Here is a 22,043-nt window from a genome sequence, read left to right as displayed (position 1 = left end):
TCTACCTTACATTATTTGAGGAAGTCAAGAGTGCCTCTTGCCATTTAGCCAAAACGTTACTTTCACTTCTTGCTTAGTCAGCTCTCCTATCTCAGTGTAACAAGTGAAGCAGATTTTCAGCTTGTTCTCAGAGACAGTCAAGGTCAGGAGCTGTCTATGTTTGGTTATGTGTGCACCTGTAAGGGGCCTGGGAACTGAACTTTGGAGGGAGGGATGGCTTGCTTTGCACCTTGGGTTTGAATGCATAACGGTTTTAACATAAGTTATAAGCAGAGGGCATTTGCCCACCAAAGTCAGTTTAAGCAAGAACCATCTTGCCATGATCTATTATGTATCAAACAGCTATTCTGGCAACGGACTGTCATTGATCATTGAACTGTTGGGAACTTGACAGGCCCAATTGGGCCAAGATGCATTTGATCATAAATGTTTCCTCTTATGCATATGTCACTTTTATGATGTTTTGAGACTTGAGTTGGGCCCTTATATGTTTTTAAATGTGTCTGTAATAAATACATGCATTTTTACTTATAATAATTCTATATTGTTAATTTTGTATTGATTTTATAATGCTACTGTCTTTTAGCCTGTTATAAAGTGCCTTGAGGATCTTTGGGTAGAAAGAGAAAATGTCTTCCCTGGAGAATTGCTTAAGCTTAGGTTCTAGTAAAGCACCCCAACTTCAGATATCCTGAAGTGCATGTTCATATATTTTTTTGCTTTCTGAATTGATTGACATGCATGAGAGTTGCATCCTGATTGGGTAAATGAAAATTACATCTCAAAGTTCGAAGTAGGAGTCCAGAATGTCAATAAGTGGTTGACTCATTAATCGGGTTAATTTAAACAGTCTAAACTTTGCTGAGATTTAATGATTCACAGGCAGAAGAACCAACCTTTTCAAACAGTCCGAGAAGCAAAATTCAACAGAGGAATCCGCACCATGTCGGGAAGACCAATTTGTATTGCTGACTTTGAACTGCATGCTAAGGAAGTTCTTCCAAAATCAGTGTATGATTATTACAGGTCTGGGGCAGACGATCAGCAGACATTAGCCGAAAATGTAGATGCATTTTCCAGGTGAGCAGTGGGACAGAAATTAGTAACGGAAATTATCTATTTCAGGCACTGAGCCAGACCTATGATTGGGGTGGTAGAAGGAAGAAGCAAATTGTCCATGGGAGCTCAAATGGCTACAAAATCTGTAAATAATCATGGCCAATGAAGCTATGTCCTTTTTTCCCTGCTGTGGCAGAAAAGGGGGGTGGGGATGGTGGCTCAGTGGTAAAGCATCTGCTTGGTAAGCAGAAGGTCCCAGGTTCAATCCCCGGCATCTCCGACTAAAAAGGGTCCAGGCAAATAGGTATGAAAAACCTCAGCTTGAGACCCTGGAGAGCTGCTGCCAGTCTGAGTAGACAATACTGACTCTGATGGACTGAGGGTCTGATTCAGTATAAGGTAGCTTCATATGTTCTTATGTACCTTGGTATTCTGAGAGTTGCTATGAAATGGGATTCTGATCAAAAATTACTTTCATCTGGAACCTTGTACTGGGTCCTGTCAGCCTAACAGAAGTGTTGGTGCAAAAAGTTCTGACCATGCCCGTGAAGAGGTAACTGTACCATGAAGCTGATGCTGACTGAGCTGTGTCTTCTAGGTCCCTTTTGCTAAACAACTTTTGCTAAAAAGTTTGCAAAAAACAAGCTGTGGTTCTGAGAAACAAAAAGAAGTTTAAACTTGTTTTTGTTGTTGTTCTGTGGAGTTGGGCATTTTTCCTCACTGCCAGTAGAGTTGCCAGCCTCCAGGTGAGTCCTGAAGATCTTCCAGAATCACCAACTGATCTCTATAGATTCCTGGAGAAATTCCTGGAGATAATGACAGCTTTGGAGGGCGGGCTCCATGGCATTATACCCCACTAAGATCCCTCCATTCTCCAAACCCTCCTCAAGCTGCACCCCCAAGTCTCCAGGAATTTCTCAACTTGGAATCAGCAATCCTAGCTGCTCGCTTAGCCTATAAAATGACTTAGGGCCAATTCACATGAATCAAATTCCCACGACTGCTTTAAGGACTTTCTGTCAGACATACAACAAGAGTTCTGGTAAAAGTGGACCTGATTTTGGTCACAATTGCAATAGATGTGTAGGAGTATCAGCCTTGCATGTGAACACCCACCCACACCCTGCACAATTAATTCGTTTTTGCAATGGTGCACCTAGTAAATGATAAAATAGTGCATGGGCCGGGGCTGATGCCGGTTTTTCACATGTGCCACAATTGTGACCAAAATCAGGGCTACTTGCTTCTGGGAGGCACAGAACTGTCTGATAACAACTCCTCAGGGTGGCCACAAGGACTTTGTACCTTGTGAGTTTGTTAAAGTTACATTAGGGCATTAGGGCCCCTAGTTTGAGTTTGTTAAAGTTACATTAGGGCATTAACAGTATATTTGCAGAGCAGGAACTCTGAGTTGAGACACAGTTTATTTTCATTTTGTGTATTAGTAGGGTAGGATCCCTCTGCCCTAATGTGGATGGCCTGAGCTAGTCAGAAACTAAGCAGAGTCAGCCATGGTTAGTATTTTGGTGGGAGACCACCAAGGAAGTCCAGGATGGCTATACAGAGGCATATGGATGTCTGAGTGTCTCTAGTCTTGAAAACAATATGGAATCACCAAAGTTAAAACTGGTTTTAGCTGAACACTTGGGGCCATCACATGGTTTTGCATCATGCCTCTCACATACTGAGCAAATGTCTAATATGGTGGTCAATGGTCATCCTTTGACAGCATGGCCCCATTTCCATTTATGCCAGATTAAAACTGTATCCCCGGATGCTGAGGGACGTGTCTGCTGTGGACCTGTCAACTTCCATCTTAGGGCAACGAGTCAGCATGCCAATATGTGTTGGAGCAACTGCCATGCAGCGCCTGGCTCATGCAGATGGTGAGACAGCTACTGCCAGAGGTAAGCCGCAACAATAGAGTGTTCCTTTGAAAGGCAGAATGTGAGTCAACAATGTGTCCTTCTTGACTATTGAAATTTTATTTTCTGTGGGGTCAAGTCCATGACAAGTTTTGTCATCACTTCTTTCTGAAACATAAAAAGGAAACAAAATTGGGGGGGAATCACTCATCAAGGGCTTAGTTCAGGGGTAGCCAAACTGTGGCTCGGGAGCCACATGTGGCTCTTTTACATATATTGTGTGGCTCCCAGAGGTCGAGGAGGAACTTAATGCAGGCTTATTCTCAAGTCAGCGTGCTTAGCATTGGAACCTTAGTCAGCCTCTGAGTGGTGACCCATAGGTTGGCAACTATTTTTTCCATGTTTGAAGTGGGAAGGAGGGGGAAATAGGCAGGCTTGCAAGCTCTTCTCCTCCACCACAGAGATTGCCCAGAGACCTAGAGCAGGGAAAGAGAGCACAAGAGCCAAGGGAGCCACTGAAAGGAGGGACAGAATTAAAGAGGGCAGTGCAGAGTTCCCCCTTAGTTTCATAGCTCTTGTACAAGTTGTATTTACTAACTTTGGTATCAAGGCAAAGATAGATGCATAATGTTGCAAATAATGATCAGTGATTTATATGGTACATGTGTATCTCCTTCTCCCACTGGTGCCAAAAAACAATTCCCTAACTTTTCCCTATGCTGGTCTTATGGGGACTCTTATTCCCAGCTTTTGTTTTTTTAAAAGTCTCCTAGCATGGTTGTGTTGTAAAGCACATAGATATGTATTTTATCTTTCTGTGCAAAGAAAGCACTAAGAGTTCTAATAAAGAAGTGTGTGTAATATTTGTTCATGTCTTCTGGCTCTCAAACATCTGAAGTTTATTCTATGTGGCTCTTACATTAAGCATGTTTGGCCACCCCGGTTTAGTTACTAATAAGAAATAACATTTATTTTCTTTGTACATTCGGGGTGACAAATGGGAGGACTCACAAGAACACACTGGGTTGGGGGGCAGAAATCTCATCTTCCCATAGCTGATAGTTCTCAGGGTTTCTTCTCCCTCACAGCCTTGAGAGCATCTTCCCTTCCTCTGGTTCCTTCCTTCTCTCAAGCATCTTTCCCATGCCCTCTTTTCCATTTTTTTCTTCCTCCCCCCTTTTGCTCTGTCTTTGCTTCCCCCCCCCCCCCCCAGTATTCCTTCTTGTCTTTCCTACTTGCCTGTTCCTTCTCTACCTGCCTGTTGATAGAACACAGGACATTTTCACAGAGCATGTACAGAGAGTAATTCATAATTAGTTGTTGATATTAAGACAACCAAACCAATTTTAACATATATGCAGGGGTGGAATTCTAACAGGAGCACCTTTGCATATTAGGCCACACCCCATGATGTAGCCAATCCTCCAAGAGCTTACAAAGCTCTTTTTTGTAAGCTCTTGGAGGATTGGCTACTTCAGGGGTGTGTGACCTAATATGCAAAGGAGCTCCTGCTAGAATTCCACCCCTGCATATATGATTACATATTTACAAAGGAATTACAATTTAAATTATTTGTTAATTTGGACACTAAAAAAAGTCATACTAACCTTTCAAACCTTTTCCCTTTTTTTCTCTGACCATCTTAGTAAATATAATTTGCAAGTGGTACCTAATAAGCTGCTTTCTCATGGTCCCTCTGGTGGTCAACTGAAGCCATTGCACCAGCATTTGAGAGAGGTTTTGGGATGCTTTGAGATGCAGTTTTAAAATGAGCATAGAGTAATACCTTTTTTTTGAAATTGTAGAAGAAACTGAGAATGCTGGAGAGCAAATATTATAGCTAGTCCGTTAGAAAGTGATGTTGCTGGGAAAAAGATGGCTATTAGATTTTAAAGTACACCCCTAGATACTGATGTCAATGAGCAAGTATAATACTTTGCTACATTTGTTTCCACATTTGTGGCAGGGAGCTCCAAAGGGCAGCACACCATAGACCTGCAAGAGCTATGGCTGACCCAAGTTCATTCCAGCAGCTGCAAGTGGAGGAATGGGGAATCAAACCCAGTTCTCCCAGATAAGAGTCCGTGCACTTAACCACTACACCAAACTGGCTCTTGACTATGGCTGAATGGCAGGACCATGACTGAATGGCAGAGGACCTTGCAGGGAGAAAGTCCATTCAGTTCCTAGTATCTCCATTTAAAATGCCCAGGTAGTAGGTGGTGTGCCCTGAATTGGAGAATTACTGTAAGTCAGTCAAAATAGGCGATGCTGGGCTTGGTGGATGACCAATAGGCTGGTTCAGTCTCAAGCAGCTTCATGGACATTTTAGGAGCAGTTTATCACACAGCATGGGATGCTTCTGTTAGGAACAAATCACAAGCACTGCCCAAGTATGCAAATGGAATGCCAGTGGAATTCTTCATATTGTTGGCATAATTTCCAAACTTCCTCCTTTAGCATCATACTTGTTTAATATTAATTCCCCACATGGGAGAACATTCTACCTGGTAACCCACCCCGAAGAAGAAGATTATTATGATATTGGATTTATACCTCGCCCTATACTCTGAATCTCAGAGTCTGAGTGCCTTGCAATCTCCTTTACCTTCCTCCCCCTGTGAGGTAGGTGGGGCTGAGGGAGCTCTCCCAGAAGCTGCCCTTTCAAGGACAGCTCTGTGAGAGCTATGGCTGACACAAGGTCATTCCAGCTGCTGCAAGTGGAGGAGTGGGGAATCAAACCCGGTTCTCCCAGATAAGAGTCTGAGCACTTAACCACTGTACCAAACTGGCTCTCCCATGCCCTGACTACATAGAGCCACCCCCCTGAACCAAGCGGCTATCTAGAATGTATTTGTTAACTCTGTGCTTGGAGTTGTTTGTCTGGTGAGAAATTTTCATGTATTTTCCCTGTTTGGAGCCGTTGTCACATGGAATTATTTCTAAAGACAATCCATGTGAAGGCTGCTAGAAAAGACAGACAAAGCAACATCCATAACATATTGAGAAATGTCAAGGAGGGAAATCCATGGTCCTTCCGCAAGAGCATATATTAGGAGAAGGTTGCTATTATTGTTGATGTTCCACATGGTGGAGCTCTAAGACTTCAAGTGTCCAACACAGGGGCCCTTATAGAGGTAGAGAGATCTGATGTAATCAGCATAGCTAGATATTTTTTCCACCGTCAAAGAGGATTAAGATTCATTTTAAAATAAAAAGTATATAACTGGGAAAGTTGAAATTACTAGTAATAATGCAAGACTGGAAGAAAGTCACGGTCCCACCATCACTATGTGCATCATGTCATCATGGCAGTGGAGTGTATTGGTCAGACTTGGATCTGGGACACCCAGGTTCTAATCCTGGCTCTGCTATGGAAGGTTGCTGGGCGACCTTTGTCCAGTCCCATGGTCTTAGCACAACCTACCTCACAGGGCTGTTGTGAGGATAAAATGGACGAGAAGATTACAATGTAAACTGCTGGGGGAATAGGTGGGGTATAATGATGCAAATAAGTAGGCTTGCATATTGATAGTGCTACATTTTTAAAAAGAGGCAGCCCTGAATTAGGGGATATAGAATTCTGCGCTGAAACCTGAATGTAACTACCTGATCCTAGTGGAAAATGACTATTTAAAAAGCGGAATCCCAGGGCTTTGACTGGGATATAAAGCTTTATAAATATTTTGAAGATAAATCTAGATTTACCAATCTGAAGGCAGGAGATGGAGTTGTCCTGATTTCCTGACTATAGAGATAAGAACATAAAAGCCATTTTGGATCCAGTCCAACACTCTGTGTCACACAGTGGCCAAAAAACCAGGTGCCATCAGGAGGTCCACCAGTGAGGCCAGGACACTAGAAGCCCTCCCACTGTTGCCCCTTCCAGACAGAGAGTTCCATCTATACCTTGTAGCTAATAGCCACTGATGGACCTCCGCTCCATATGTTTATCCAATCCCCTCTTGAGGCTATCTATGCTTGTAGCTGCCACCACCTCCTGTGGCAGTGAATTCCATGTGTTAATCACCCTTTGGGTGAAGAAGTAATTCCTTTTATCCTTTCTAACCTGACTGCTCAGCAATTTCATTGAGTGCCCACAAGTTCTGCATCACCATCATCTGAGAACAAGAGAGAGCTACTTTGGCATAGTGATTAAATGCACAGACTCTAATCTGAGAGAAACAGGTTTGATTTCCCATTTTTCCACATGAAGCCAGGTGGGTGACTGTGGGTCAGCTAAAGTTCTGCAAGAACTTCTCTTGGGAGCAGTTCTCTGAGAGCTCTCTCAGCCCCACCTACCTCACAAGGGAGTCTGTTGTGGGGAAGGGAAGGAGATTTTAAGATCTTCCGAATGAAGGGAGGGGAGTATATCCAATCTCCTCCTCTGCTTTTTCTTTTTCTTCTGCTCTTTGTTTTTCTTCTTCCCCCATCTGCTGTAGCATGGTTCAGAAGGTTACTTGTTCTCCCTTTTGTGCCATCAGTGGCTGGAAACGAACTGAGACCTCACAGTATGTCAGTGCAGTCATATTGTGCTCAGGGCTTTTTTTGTAGCATGAACTCCTTTGCATTTTAGGCCACACACCCGATGAAGCCAATCCTCCTGGAGCTTACAGGGCTCTTTGTACAGGGCCTACTGTAAGCTCCAGGGGGATTGACTACATCAGGGGTGTGTGGCCTAATATGCAAAGGAGTTCCTGCTACTAAAAAAGCCCTGAATTGTGCTATCAGCACAGAGAATCCAGACTTCCCTTGGGCCCTATTTGTAGGCTTGTTAGGGAGGCAGGATTAAGGTATGGAAAGGCAGGAATAGTGGCCATTACTGCCTGAAGGATGATGAGAGGGCCTTCCTGAGGCTGTTGGTGGCAGCATTGGCCTTGGGTGCTTTGCCTGTCTGGCCAGCTTTGGCAGGCAGAACTTGGAGAAAGATTCTTCCCTTTGGTCTGCCCGGCCTGTATTTGAGGACCCTCAATACGCCATAGACCTTAAGTCAGCCTTCAGCTTTCCCCACCTCCTTCTCCCTCTGTCTGTTGTGCTCATTTATGCTTTAGGTTGTCATGGTGATTTTCCATTGCCACAATTGCATCCTGGCAGTATAAGCACTGGGCTGGATCCCTTTTGAGGGCTGAACACAGCCTGAGTGCCTGTTCCCCTCCCCCTCCAATTTAAGGGATTTGGGGGTGAGGCCTTGCTGGGAACATGCCCAGCCTTGGGGGTGTTTGCAATGGAGTCACCACCTGAAGAGCACTAAAAATAAGTAATGTATTGTTAAATTGTAAGGAAATATTTTACAGGTGTGAGATCACTACTAGTACTTGACAAGAATATGGTAGGTAGCATGAGCCATCAAGCTGGTGCTGACTTTAGGCAACCCCATGCAGTTTCCAAGGCAAGAAACATTCAGAGGTTTGCCATTGCCTGCCTCTGCATAGCAACCCTGGACTTTGTTGGTGGTTTCCAAGGAACCAGGGCTGACTTTGCTTAGCTTCTGAGATCTGATGAGATCAGTCTAGCCAGGACTATGGGGATGGTTAGAATATACTGTCCTGGTAATGCATTACATTTAAGTTGTTGTTGTTTGCAGTCAGGAAGCATCTCATTTGCTTGAATTCTGAAATAAAGAACCATTTCTTATGATAAGGAACAGATGGTACACCTGATTTACAGGCAGGGGAAATGTTGAGCCCAGAGGACTTGGCATATGTTTTCCGATTTCTCTGATGAAATGAATGCATTTAGTTTGTGACAAACAAGCAACGAAATATTGCACTAATGGTAGAAGGGAAGTTGTAAAAGAAAAGAGGAAATACCCAAAGGGGCTTTTAAAAAAAGAGAATGCCACATATTTGAGCAGACATGGTCTACTTATGACTCCTGCATTAGCAATATTTATTAACATGGAGGCAGTGTAGTGTAGTGGTTAAAGTGTCAGACTAGGATCTAGGAAACCTGAGTTTGAATCCCGTCTCTGCCATGGAAGCTTGCTGGGAGACCTTGGACACATCACACACTCCTAACCTAATCTACCTCACAGGGGAGGAAAGCAACATAAGCTGCATGTCCCCTTTGGGGAGAAAGGTGGGATATAAATAAAGTTTAAAATAATGCTAACAAATGGCTAAAAACAAGGTAAGATCAACCTGTGAGTGAGCAGTCAGTTATAGTTGTGATACCATCCCATAGCCTACACAAGAGGAACTGGCTAAACTCCCTTAACTCAGGTATGACTGTGTTTCAACGATTACAATGAGAAAGAAAGGTAGAAGCATTAAGGGATTTCTTCCATGTAATAAAACATCTGTATACCCTCTTTATTTATATATATTATATAGAAAATGTTGTTGCTGCCTCTCCAGGACATCAGCAGGTTACAAAATAAAATATAAATTAAAACTTACAACATTAAAAGTTATTAATTAAAACCCGCCATTAAAAAAAAAAAGTATGGAATGCTTCTGAGAGGTCCATGAGAACCAGCACATTGTCTGAGCAAAGGCGACCAAGGCAATTTCTGCCCCAAACCCAGGCCTGATTCTGGATGGAAATGGAAATAGACCAGGGTCCCCAATATGGCGTCCATGAGCATGATGGTGCCCACTGACACCTTTTCTGCTGCTCACTAAGAGTTTTTAGTATGTTTTTAGCCAAGAGTTTTTAGCCAGCACAGCTCCTGATTAGCCATGGGAAATTGGCTTGGCTGTGAAGAATTGTAAAGTGTTGTTTCTGTAACAGTTGCCACCACAGCACAAGGATCTTCACCACAGCACTGTCTATGCATGCAAGGAAATAAGCATCCTGTTAAACAGAGCTTCAGCCTGTAATGAAGAATTACAATTCAAGTTAGGCATAATCTGACTCTCTGATATTTTGTGGCTGGCCCTGCCTTCTGTGGCAGCCATTTTGTGGTCAGAATACCAAAGGCGCCTGCCAGCTCAAAAAGGCTGTTGAATCTAATTTATGGAGTCCTGCCTGTCATGGATGAGCGTTGATTTCCTCTCTGTTCCTCAGCTTGCCGATCAGCGGGGACAGGGATGATGGTGAGCACGTGGGCCACATCCTCCATTGAAGAAGTTGCCCAGGCAGCTCCAGAAGCCATTCGCTGGATGCAGCTTTACATCTATAAAGATCGGGAGGTCACCAGATCCCTTGTGCGGCGGGCAGAAAGAGCTGGGTACAAAGGCATTTTTCTGACTGTGGACACACCGTTCCTTGGCAAACGTTTAGATGATGTACGCAACAAGTTTCAACTCCCTCCACATCTGAGGTATGTGTTGGTACTGGTCCCTCTGCAGTATTTTTTGGTTGATGTATGCCTAATTTTGGGGTTCTACACCCAGGCATTACATCCCTGTGGTCATAGCTGGCTGTTCTCAGTATGGCTTGTATTGATGGCCAGGTGTTAAGCTGCCTTTTCCTATCTACAAGATAAGAGTGGATATTAAACCAGGATATGAAAGCCAGCATGGTGTAGTAGTTAAGACCAATGGACTCTAATCTGGAGAACCAGGTTCGATTCTGCACTCTTCCACATGAAGCCAGCTGGGTGACCTTGGGTCAGTCACAGCTCTTTCAGGGTTCTCTCGCCCAAAAGTCTAGCTTGTCACTTTTGTTGTTGTTCAGTCACTGGTGTATAACTTTAAAAGAGCTAGAACTTCAGGCTGTTAGGCAATCTTAGGATCTCCTGGCTTTAGTACACAAAATGTAACAACAACAACAGTTGTTTTGTTTTTGTTGTTGTTTTTAAAACCAGGTAAAACAGTAAAGTTCCCATAAGCAGTTGCAGATATCTTCATATTTAATCATCAAGGGTTAGCCTCTGTGTGGATCAAAAGATCTACACAATGGGATTGGCCATGGCTGTGGGGAAAGTTAGTCTGGACTTGACTCATTAAAAAAAATTAATCTGTAAGTTTGGCTCAAAGCCAGTGGCTATAAAAAACATCTTCATGAAGCAAATTATGAAAGTGAAGTGCTGTGTGAAGAATTTCTTTTTGTGTATAATGATGTAATGGGAACTTGAACCTTACAGAGTGCCTGCTCCTCGTCAAGTGAACACAGGGCACCCTTGCCTATTTGTTTTATTGATTTGTTTCAGTATTTCATGTATTTTTATTTATTTTTGGTCCACCTTTTTGCTGAGACACAAGGCAGATTGCATGCTGTACAACAGGGGTGGCCAACGGTAGCTCTTCAGATGTTTTTTGCCTACAACTCCCATCAGCCCCAGCTGTTGGCCATGCTACTGATGGCCACCCCTGCTGTACAACAATGTAATCCAGCAGTGTGAGAGATTTAATAAACAATACAATAGGGCTGGGATTACAAAAATTAAGATCAGTGCGATAAATTATCAGACAAGAGATGGTGCTTGGGGGGCTGCCACAGTGGGAGAGCTTCTAGTGTCCTGGCCCCACTGGTGGACCTCCTGATGACACCTGTTTTTTTGGCCACTGTGTGACACAGAGTGTTGGACTGGATGGGCCATTGGCCTGATCCAACATGGCTTCTCTTATGTTCTTATGAGATGTCAAATAATGCAGAAAGTGGAATTACAAATCTAGATAATACACACCTAATACATAGCATACGCAGTACCATAGACCGCAGTGCTGTTCTCTTTATATAAGTGCCTTCCTGAACCATTGTGTTGTACAACAGAGCTTTATCCAAATGTCTTCCTGAACAAGTCTGTTTTACGTAGTTTGTGCAGAATGACAGAACTGTCAGGAGCCTTCCTGAGCAACTCAGGCAGGCCACTCCTCAAGGGGGAGGGAACAATGGGCAGCTGTCAATCTTACCCACTCACCAAGTGCAGCCTTCAGAAAGCTTTGCTAAGATGAGCAGCGCTGTCATGATGGAGCAGAGCATGACAGGCAGTCCTGTAGCTACATAGGTCCAAGGCCATAAAGGGCTTTGAATGTGATAACCAGTACCTTGCACTGAACTTGGTAACTGTTAGGTAGCCAACAGAGTGGCTGTAGAATTTGTGTAATATAAATAATCCACCTAGTTCTTGATAATAACCGAATATATATATTGTTTAAAAATTGAAGATTTCACTGTAGATTATTGTGTTAATGACTGGAGCTGAATTTTAGTGGGACTTAAAAACTGTTTTGTTTTCTGAAACTTTTCTCTTCAGAATGAAAAATTTTGAAACAAACCACCTGGCATTTTCATCTGAGAAGGGCTATGAAGAAAACAGTGGCCTGTCTGTCTATGTTGCGGAGGCAATTGATCCGTCAATTAAATGGGAGGATCTGAAGTGGCTGAGGGGTCTGACAACCTTGCCAATTGTTGCTAAAGGAATCCTCAGAGGTTTGTTGGGCTGAAGTGTAACCTTTGTAGGCTATTGGAAGGGATTTTATGCTGCACAAGGTAGCTTTATTCATATTATTTATTGAAATATTGGTGTCCTGCTTTTCATTTTAAATGTGGTGCTGAAAGAGAAAGGGATGGGCACCAACTTATAAAATGCCCCAAACCAAAAGGCTCCCACCTGAACCAAGTCAGTTTGGTGAGTTCGGCTCCCTTTTTCTCCTGGCTGCGGCTTAGGGTTGCCAAGTCCCCCATGGCTGCCAGCAGGAGAATTTTCATGTGTTTGCACAGCAATGACGTCACCCAGAAGTGACACATCATGTCGGGCGCATTGTGCAGAATGCTCTAGGAATTCACTGGAAACTCTATGGTTTCGCTCTAGCAATTTGGGGAAGAACTCTATGATACCACCAGTGTGACACCATTGAGCAGGGGTAGCCAAACTTGCTTAACATAAGAGCCATATTTATTTTATTTTATTTATTTTTATTACTTTACATTTTTATCCAGCCTTCTCCACAAGTGGATGCAGGGTGTCTAACAATCAGTTATCAATAATTGCGATTTTAAACCAATAAAACACAATTTAAAAACATTTTATGGTGCACATGGAATAAACATCAGATGTTTGAGGGCCGGAAGGAAGGAAGGAAGGAAGGAAGGAAGGAAGGAAGGAAGGAAGGAAGGAAGGAAGGAAGGAAGGAAGGAAGGAGAGGTGGAAAGAAAGCAACTTTAAATGCATTCTCCAAGTTGCCAACTGGCTTGGCTTTGTGAAGGGATTTAAAGAGACAAATGCCTTTTCCTAGTCAGCCAACAGTGTGGTGGGGGCTTCAAGAGCCACACAATGTATGTGAAAGAGCCACATGCGGCTCCCAAGCCACAGTTTGGCCACCCCTGCCGTCGAGTTTTCAGCAAATTCATAGAGCATCCTGCGTGACATGCCCAGTGTGATACATCACTTCCATATGACATCATCGCACTGTGCAGGATCCCCCTGGCAGCTTCCCCCCTGCCAACAGGTTGGGGCCCACCAAATGGGGGGATCCTTCACCCCTGTTGGGAACTTGGAACCTCTACTATGGCTCACAATGGCCAGGAGAAAGGGGGGGGATTGCCTGGGAATGGTTGAATCCTGGCAGCCGGGGGGATTTTTTTGCAGCAGGAACTCCTTTGCATATTAGGTCACACACCCCCGATGTAGCCAATCCTCCTGAAGCTAGTACAGGGCCTATGTAAGCTCCAGGAAGATTGACTATATCAGGGGTGTGTGGTCTAATATGCAAAGGAGTTCCTGCTACAAAAAAAGCCCCGCAGGCAGTCATTTAACCCATCCATTTTGCTTCCCCCTGCTTCAAAGCAGAGGGGAAGTGAAAATGACTGGTGAAATGGCTCACAGCCATTTCAACCTAACAGTGGGCTGGGTGAGGCTGTCAGCTGTTAGGCTGAAATACCTGGCAGCCATTTCACCCATCCATTTTGCTCCCCTTTGCTTTGAAGTGGGGGAAGTGAATCCATCCGGTGAAATGGCTTGCAGACATTTAAAACTTAACAGGTCAGCTGCAGTTCCGCGCCACTCAGCAGTCAGGTTTAAATGGCCTCACACAGCCAAACTGAACAGGACAAAAGTCCAGTAAATGTTTGGGGAAGGCACCTTCCCTGAACTTTGGTTTGGGGGCTCTAAACTAGCCCAAGTTTGTGCTGAATTTTGGTTCATGAGCTAGTTCATGCCCGTCCCCTAGAGGTGAGTTTTACAAACACTGCGGACTGCCGAAACCAGAAATAGATGGGTTCTAGATCAAATCAAGCCTGAACTCTCCCTAGAAACTAAATTGACTGAGGCTATCATACTTGGTCAAATTAAGAGAGGAACAGTCACTGGAAAAGACAATAATGCTAGGAATAGTTGAAGGCAGCAGGAAAGGAGGAAGAGCTAACATGATATAGATTGACTCAGTCAAGGAAGCCATGATCCTCAATTTGCAAGACTTGAACAAGGCCGTTAATGAGAGGATGTTTCGGAAGACCTTAATTCATAGGGTCACCATAAGTCAGAATCTATTTGACAGCACATAATACACACACACACATTCTGCTTTTCATTATGGGAAGTACCCTTTGAGCAATTTGCAGCAACGTATACCTTCCAGTTCATTAAAAAATTAAATTGAAGTCCTGCTCATGAAAACTGATACAATTACCGTAGAATATTTTTGGCTAAAGAAAATTTTCTAGCATTGCCCCTGGTGCCCTCAGGGTTGGTGAAAGCGAAAAGGAAAGTTGTGGTTCAGTACATTTCAGTGTCTCTCAGAATCCATGAAGTTTCCTTACATGGTTGATCAAAATGAATAATATCTACTCAGACTGGCAGCTGCTCTCCAGGTTCTCAGGCTGTCTTTTGCAGCACCAACCACATGATCCTTTCAACTGGAAATGCCAGGGATTGAACCTGGGACCTTCTGCATGCCAAGCAGATGCTCTACCACTGATCCACAGCCTCTCCTAAGTTGTGTATTCCCCATGTATATGGTGGGAGAAGGATGTGATCAAAATAGAGGGAAAAACTACAGCCCATTTGTGTAGTAGCTAGGTATGGGCATAGACCAGACCACAGACCAAATTTTTCCATGGATCAGGGCCCAATTTGTGGTCTGTGAGCCTGGTCCATGTACCCACCAACACAGACCTCCATGGACTGTCCCAGGAGATCTGAGAGCAGGGCTTGTAAAAGCTGTCCAGCATGCAAGTGAAGGCTGAGGTGGGTGAATTTCCAGGTGGGTGAACTTGCTGCTTAGTTTTCACTTACACATTGCCCAGCTTTGAAAAATCCATTTAAATTTTAAAAGACTTTTACAAAGAGGCCAAGCAACATGTGAGTGAAGGCCGAGTGTTGAGCCACCACTCAGCCTTCACTCACATGCTATGTGGCTCTGCAAAGCTGGGGAGCATGTGATTGAAGGCCAAGCAAGTTCACTTTTTGGGGTGGGTGAACTTGCAGCCTAGCCTTCACTTGTGTTCTGTGCAGCTTTGCAAAGGCCATCTAAAATTTAAATGGCTTTTGCAAAGAGGCCAAGCAGTGACTTTACCCACTTCTGGTTCACCTGGAAGTGAACTGGAAGTGGATGAATGGACCAAACAGACCAAGGTCTGATCTGTAAAAACTGTGAGATCTGTGAACCCCATGGGCCATAGACCTCCATGAACTGTTTTTTTTTTTTTTTGCTGGATCATGCCCATCCCTAATAGTGACTGTACACGTGGATACATATGTTTTTGAGTATTTCAGCAGTATAGACTTCAGCAGATAGAAGCTTCCATGGGTCTAAAGAGAGATCTAATTCTAAAGTATGCTAGCTCATTTCCTATAGCTTTTGAATGTCAATGCTGTTCTTTGCTGAGTGCATTCCTCCGTGTAACTATAACTCACACAAAGGACTATCCGGTGTTGTTAAGCCAAATATAACAATATATACCAAATATAGAACCATCAAATGCTCAATGTACAGTGTACATTCTCAAATGTCAATGTGCAGGGCAAAAAATTATTTATATTGTAAAACGCTCCAGGTCCGTGGTTGGAGATCCAGTTAGAAGTATTGATTATTCTCATTGGTTCCGTTGTAAGCAGAAGGAAATAGAAGCAAGTTGAGTCCACAGTATTAAATATTTATTGTTCTTATTGTTTCCATTATAAGCAGCAAGGAACAGAAGCAAGCTGATGAAGTATTTTTAAATGAAACCACTGTATATCCAGAAAGGTTTGTCCTGCTCCAGCAGCTTATATAAGAAGAATTTCATGCACATCTGATAAGATCATCAATTGTACCAATACTGTATATTTGTACCTAGCAGTTACTCATCTGGAAACAACCTCTTGTCAACTGGAACAAGATTTGGTTGCCATATTCTGTGCTCAACTGTCTGGAATTGACTGTTAAAAGTAATACATGGTTGGCTTTTTAATGTATTTTGTATGAAGTATATAGCAAGTGAGAAATGCTTTTGCACTGTACATTGGCGTTTGAGAATTATGTTATAGATGACATTTGATGGTTCTATATTTGGTATATATTATTTAGAGCGCATTTCTCCAGCACTAGATGACCTTCTCTTGCAAAACCAGCTTCTTCTGGTGAGCAGAAAGCACTTACAGCCAGAGAAATGTGCTCTGGAATGGAGAAGAGTTGCGCAAACAGTAGGAAAGTATAGGATCCATACTAAAATGACTGTTTCTAAAGAGTGGTCTCTTGTGTTGGCTCTCTGTGTTGACGCATGTATATATACTAGTATGAAATTCCATGTAAGATTCAACCAAAACCCATAAATGTACATTTTTGTTTACAACTACACAGACCACACAATCTCTTTTAAGAGTTGTTTGAACCACTTGGAAAGTAATGGACATTAATTAAACTTAATGGCAGATGTGACAAGGAGTAGCAATGCTGTAAATTTGTCAATGTGTTGTGTGCACAGGCTACATAAGAACATAAGAGAAGCCATGTTGGATCAGACCAGTGGCCCATCCAGTCCAACACTGTATCACATGGTGGCCAAAAACCCCAAGTGCCATCAGGAGGTCCACCAGTGGGGCCAGGACACTAGAAGCCCTCCCACTGTTGCCCCCCCCAGCACCAAGTTCTTCTCTGGACTGCATGTATGTGGAATCAGGATGTTTCTTCAAATTGCTGTAATAAATCAAAACCCATTTGAAACTCATGAAATGATTATATTAAAATGTGACAGTGATTCTCGTAGACATATAAATTTGTCTACAAGAAACATCTCTCAGCAGGAGGTGGAATTAAACACCAGTGATATCACATATCAGACCTTTAGATAAGAGTCCCAGGGATATTGACAGAGCTGGGAGATGGTGCCTTTGGGTGTGGGATATAATGGAATGGTAAACCTGAATTTGATTCACTGTGTGTCATTACTCAGACCTTAGCTCTGAACAGAGCTGCGTGAGAAATGTTCCTCTAAAAAGCTGAAAACTTGGCATTGTTTATTAACTGAAGAGTTTTTATGGATTTCATAGCCATCATATTGACACGAGTTACAACTTATAAATGTTAATTCCTTTTTTTTTAAAACTTCCCAGCTGATGATGCAAGGGAAGCAGTGAAGCATGGTGTAAATGGAATCCTGGTGTCAAACCATGGGGCACGCCAGTTGGATGGGGTTCCAGCCACGGTGCGTATTGAAGGAACCTTTCACTGAGGCTGGCCAATTCTCAGTAGAACTCAAGCCACAGCAGAAGTGGCTTTCATGGGTGTTTGAGTGTTTAATATTTGTATGCATATGTGAGTAGCCTTTGATTGGCTTAGTTTTCAGAAACTAGCTCAAAGCAGAGGAACTTAAGTGTTATTGGCTTTTACTGCTTGAGCCAACAACTGTAGACTTTTTAGGATTTCTTTCCAGAGGAAAGTAAAGAGAAAGAAAAGTAGACCTTGGGGATTTGTTAGTGCTGTTTGGAATTAGTCTACACCAGAAGGTAATAAGCTTTTCTAGCATGATAGCTGTAAGGAATAAAGCAGGAAGGATTGAAGTCAGGCCCCAGAGGAAATCTTTTGGTAGTCCTGAGTTGCATCTGGCTGCTGCATCAACTATGGTGCAATAGATGGTGATTTAACAACAAAAGCAAAGTTAGATTTAGTCATTATTTTTGTATTGGTTAATTACTCTTTCTGATGTGATATGGAGGGCAACCAGTGCAGTCGACAAGCAATTTCCTGTTGCCTACATTTCTCACACCCAGGGACGGCTGTCCTGCTAGGCAAACTAGGTGGGGGTGCAAAATTGGGCTCCCCAACCCCCTCTCGGTACCCCAGGCAAGTACCTAGTTTGCCTTTGTCCCCCGCCCCCCCATTCCCTTCCCTCCCTTTACCTTCCCCCCCTGCGGCTCCACAACTCCCCCCTCTCCGCCACGGCTCTGTGTCCGCCTCCCCGTGCCTCCCTGCCGTGCCTCCTCCTCCCTCCCTTCGGACCCTTTCCCAGCCCGGTGTGTCAATTTCAACACTAGAACTGGCTCTAGCGCCGAGTTCCAGCTCTCTAAAGCCCCCCTCCCCGAACACTCGAATTGCGGGTAAAACCACGCTGCGGGGCCGGGCTGCGCTCACCGTCTCTCTGCAACAGTGTCCTGAAAGGGGGTCGCCCTTTCACAAAATGGCTGGTGGTGGTGGTGAAGGCTACCATCAGCACATCTCTCCTTACCAACAAGGTAGGAGGAGTGACTTCACTCCCTTTCATCTCCTCAGCACAGTCCTAGGCCTTAGTTAGGGTCAGCAGAAAATTCCTGGAGATTTAAGGGCAGTGCCTGGGGAGGAAGCTTAGTGAGGATGGAATTCCTTTGAGTCTACCCTCCAAAGCAGCCATTTTCTTCAGGGGAACTAATCTCTGTAGTCTTGAGATCAGTTGTCATTCTGGGAGAATTCCAGGCTCCACCTGGAGGCTGGTAACTCTAGCCTCAAACCATGTGGTTTTGTCTACATGGGTCCTGAAACCTGGGAAATCCAGGGCTTTTTTTGAGCAGGAACACACAGGAATGCAGTTCCAGCCGACTTGGCATCAGGGGGTGTGACCTAATATGCAAATGAGTTCCTGCTGGGCATTTTTAACAAAGCACTCTGTCTGAAACAATGGTGATGTCAGGGGATGTGGCCTAATATGCAAATGAGTCTGTGCTGGGCTATTTCTACAAAAAATGCCCTGGGGAAATCCATTTTCCCAGGTTGAAAAGGACTGTTGGGAGGAGAACCAGGAAAAAACTGCATCTTTCAGGGCCATCTGTAGCTAGCTGAATCCAACCTATATTTCTGAAAAGGGTAATGAATGCAGTGAATGGCAGCTCTCAATGTCTCCAGTGGTCATGTGCCTAAATGAAGCTGCCAGTTTGGTGTAGTGGTTAAGTGTGTGGACTGGGAGAACCGGGTTTGATTCCCCACTCCTCCACTTGCACCTGCTGGAATGGCCTTGGGTCAGCCATAGCTCTGGCAGAGGTTGTCCTTGAAAGGGCAGCTGCTGTTAAGAATCCTCTCAGCCCCACCCACCTCACAGGGTGTCTGTTGTGGGGGAGGAAGATAAAGGAGATTGTGAGCTGCTCTGAGACTCTTGAGTGGAGGGCGGAATATAAATCCAATGTCTTCTTTATTCTGAGTCGGATCATTGGTCCATCTAAGCCAGTGCTGTCAACTCTGACAGGCATTAGCTCTTCAAAGCCCAAGGTTGGTCTCAATCCTCCTCCCCAAGATCCTTTTAACTTGGGAACCAATATCTGGGACCTGATACATGCTCTAATACTGAGCTATGTCCCTTTGCCAAGATTCATAATAGAAAAGTAACTGTTTAGAGCCTGATAGGAGCATTTTATGTTCTTGAAACCTGACAATATGCTTTAGCTTATTTGGTTTTGAGAACAAGTTGAGTCCAAACTGGTGAACATTTCCGAGTGTCTGGTTACAACTTGATGAAATGTGTGCTTTAATTATGGCTTGTGTCACACTCAAATAACAGCACTTGGCACCGTTTGCCTGGATGTAAAAATGAGCATATATATGCGGAAGTGGACCCAAGTATTTTTGGCAACAAAACAAAGCCTTAAGGAGGAAAAACAAGCCCTTTCATTGTTTGCCAGATGACTAGGGAAAACCTCAATCGGAATATACAAGCAAATTGAAGCTGTGAATTCTTATAGCCTCTGGCCACTGCGCTTCACCTTCAAAGCAACTATTCCTGCCATGACTTGTCTCATAAGAGCATTGTTTTTCAGGGTATGGCACATCAGTTTATATTCACATGTATTCCCTTGGCCCTCTCTTACATCAACACTTTGGAAGAATTGTGGTTAGCTGATTTAAGACTTGGAGTTCATCTCACTTAGTTTTTCTGCATCCCTGTTGTGGGCTTGAGCAAATAGCTGAGTTGGTTGGTATTTCATCTGTCGATCGTCTGGTTTTCTTGGTCTGCTGAAAGAATTCAAAATGCCTTGTCTGCTAAGAGCTGATATTTTGGGCTGCTCAGGACTGTGGTTCCAGAAACATCTTAATCAGCTTTTTCAAAACACAAAGATACTTAATTTCAGAATGAGAGGTTGCTCCCCAATGTGTATAGTAGTTACACAACACTGTTTTTCATGCTGCCTCCATGCAGGCCTTAGACTTGGTGTCTTCCATAGCGGCACTGGGACTCTACCAAATTATATCAGTCCCTAAACACCAAGCAGGCTGCTGCCTGGATTTGATCTTTGGCATGGGGATGAATGTGGATCAAACCTCAAAAAAAGAGGTGCCGTGGTTGGACCACTAGGTCTTGAAGGCCCAGCTGGATGTGCCTACCCCTCCCTGTCTAGGTGGTGAACTAATTTATGCTTGCCCAAGGGGACTAATGTGTCAAGTACTGTACAGTCTTCATTAATGATGAGCTCTATGTTTGTTTAATCATAGAAAGCTTTATTCATTTAACAAAGCTGTTTCAGGCAAGACTTCATCTTGATAGAACTGAAGAGCCAAGGATAAACAAACAGATGTATAGGTTGGTTCAGGCCATTATTTCCTTTGAGTAAAAGCACCTTTTCCCCTACCAATGAAGCAGCACCCATACCCCCCTTTTCATTCCAGTTGCAACTAGCCGCAGACAGCAAAAGTCTCTGAGAGTACGACCTTGAATACCCAAGTGTACCAATTACGTCAGGGTAAGAAAAAAGATACTTGTAAATTTCATAGACACGATAGGTGTGATTTGCCAGCCATCTGCATGTACAAGCACAATAGCACAGTTACAGAATCTGAACCAACATGGAAGTGCTTATGGCAAGGAAACACCTTGACATAATGGACCCAATTGGGTTCCAGAATGTTCTGTGGGGTCTGAAGCCTGCTACCACCTCATTGGATGAGCTGATAGGAGACTGGAACACCCATCTCACTGAAACGATTGATGAGGTTGTTCTTCAATGCCCTCTACACGCCCATAGAAAATAATCTCCCTGGTATCCAGAGAAACTTAGGGGGATGAAAAAGGAGCTTAGACAACTAGAGCAAGATGACTGGCAGCCTACACATGATGAAGCAACAAGAACATTTTATAGGAAGTTTATGAAATCCTATGAGATGGTGGTGAAGGCTATAAAGAAGGAATTCTACTCAGCCTCCATTGCGTCTGCTAGCTCCTGCCCACCACAATTATTTAGGGTGATTAGGTCTCATGGCGAGGAACCCAAGTGTCAGGCAATGCTTCATTGAAGTTATTGATGCTTTATGATCATGTTTATTCTATGCTTATTAACACTATTGCTGAATAAAATACTATGCCACTAATACCTGTGCCCTGCAAGAGAAGGAGGAGGGGTGGGAATGGAAGTTGCCAAAACTCCAAAGGCCAGCAAAGCCTTTGAAGTGCAGAGTGCCAAGCTCGCCTCTCTGGTGCCTCCCGAGCGAAGCAAGGACATCACCAGGGGGCAGAATGCAACCATCACCGGTAACAGATAAGCAGGCATGTGAAAGAGTTACTTGCAGGGCCAACTGTAGTTTTATTATGAGAAGTAGTTTAAAGCCCAAGCCTTTGAAGTGTATTCATAAATGCCAATGGTTCCAGCTACTCGTTATCAGTTTCAATGAATCCATGTAGAGCGTAACATTGTTGTAATCAATAAATGAAACTTAGTTTTTGAACAAAGACAAGTCTGATCATTTTGAAACTTCAATGAACCCTTTGCTGACACCCAAGTAGACATAGGAATTTGACCATTAGCTTGGAGGCATTTATGAGTGTTTGTGGACAAAGTCATGTTGCTCTGCCACAACC

The 22,043-nt window shown here is 43.7% G+C and overlaps 1 protein-coding gene across 1 annotated transcript in view; it reads left to right on the top strand.

The window, feature by feature from the left end:
* Positions 1-838: 838 nt before the first annotated feature.
* The window catches only part of LOC132586058 (2-Hydroxyacid oxidase 1-like), a 39,649-nt gene continuing 18,444 nt past the window's right edge, over positions 839-22,043 (top strand). Inside the window, exons 1-5 of the mRNA XM_060257999.1 lie at positions 839-1,080; positions 2,815-2,966; positions 9,933-10,188; positions 12,067-12,242; positions 17,344-17,435. Of these exons, the coding sequence (XP_060113982.1) occupies positions 872-1,080; positions 2,815-2,966; positions 9,933-10,188; positions 12,067-12,242; positions 17,344-17,435 (885 nt within the window). The 5' untranslated portion in view covers positions 839-871. The remainder of the gene's footprint in view (positions 1,081-2,814; positions 2,967-9,932; positions 10,189-12,066; positions 12,243-17,343; positions 17,436-22,043) is intronic.

This window comes from Heteronotia binoei, chromosome 1 (assembly GCF_032191835.1).
Source record: "Heteronotia binoei isolate CCM8104 ecotype False Entrance Well chromosome 1, APGP_CSIRO_Hbin_v1, whole genome shotgun sequence".
Taxonomy (NCBI): Eukaryota; Metazoa; Chordata; class Lepidosauria; order Squamata; family Gekkonidae; genus Heteronotia; species Heteronotia binoei.
This window is presented reverse-complemented; position numbering and strand designations above follow the sequence as displayed.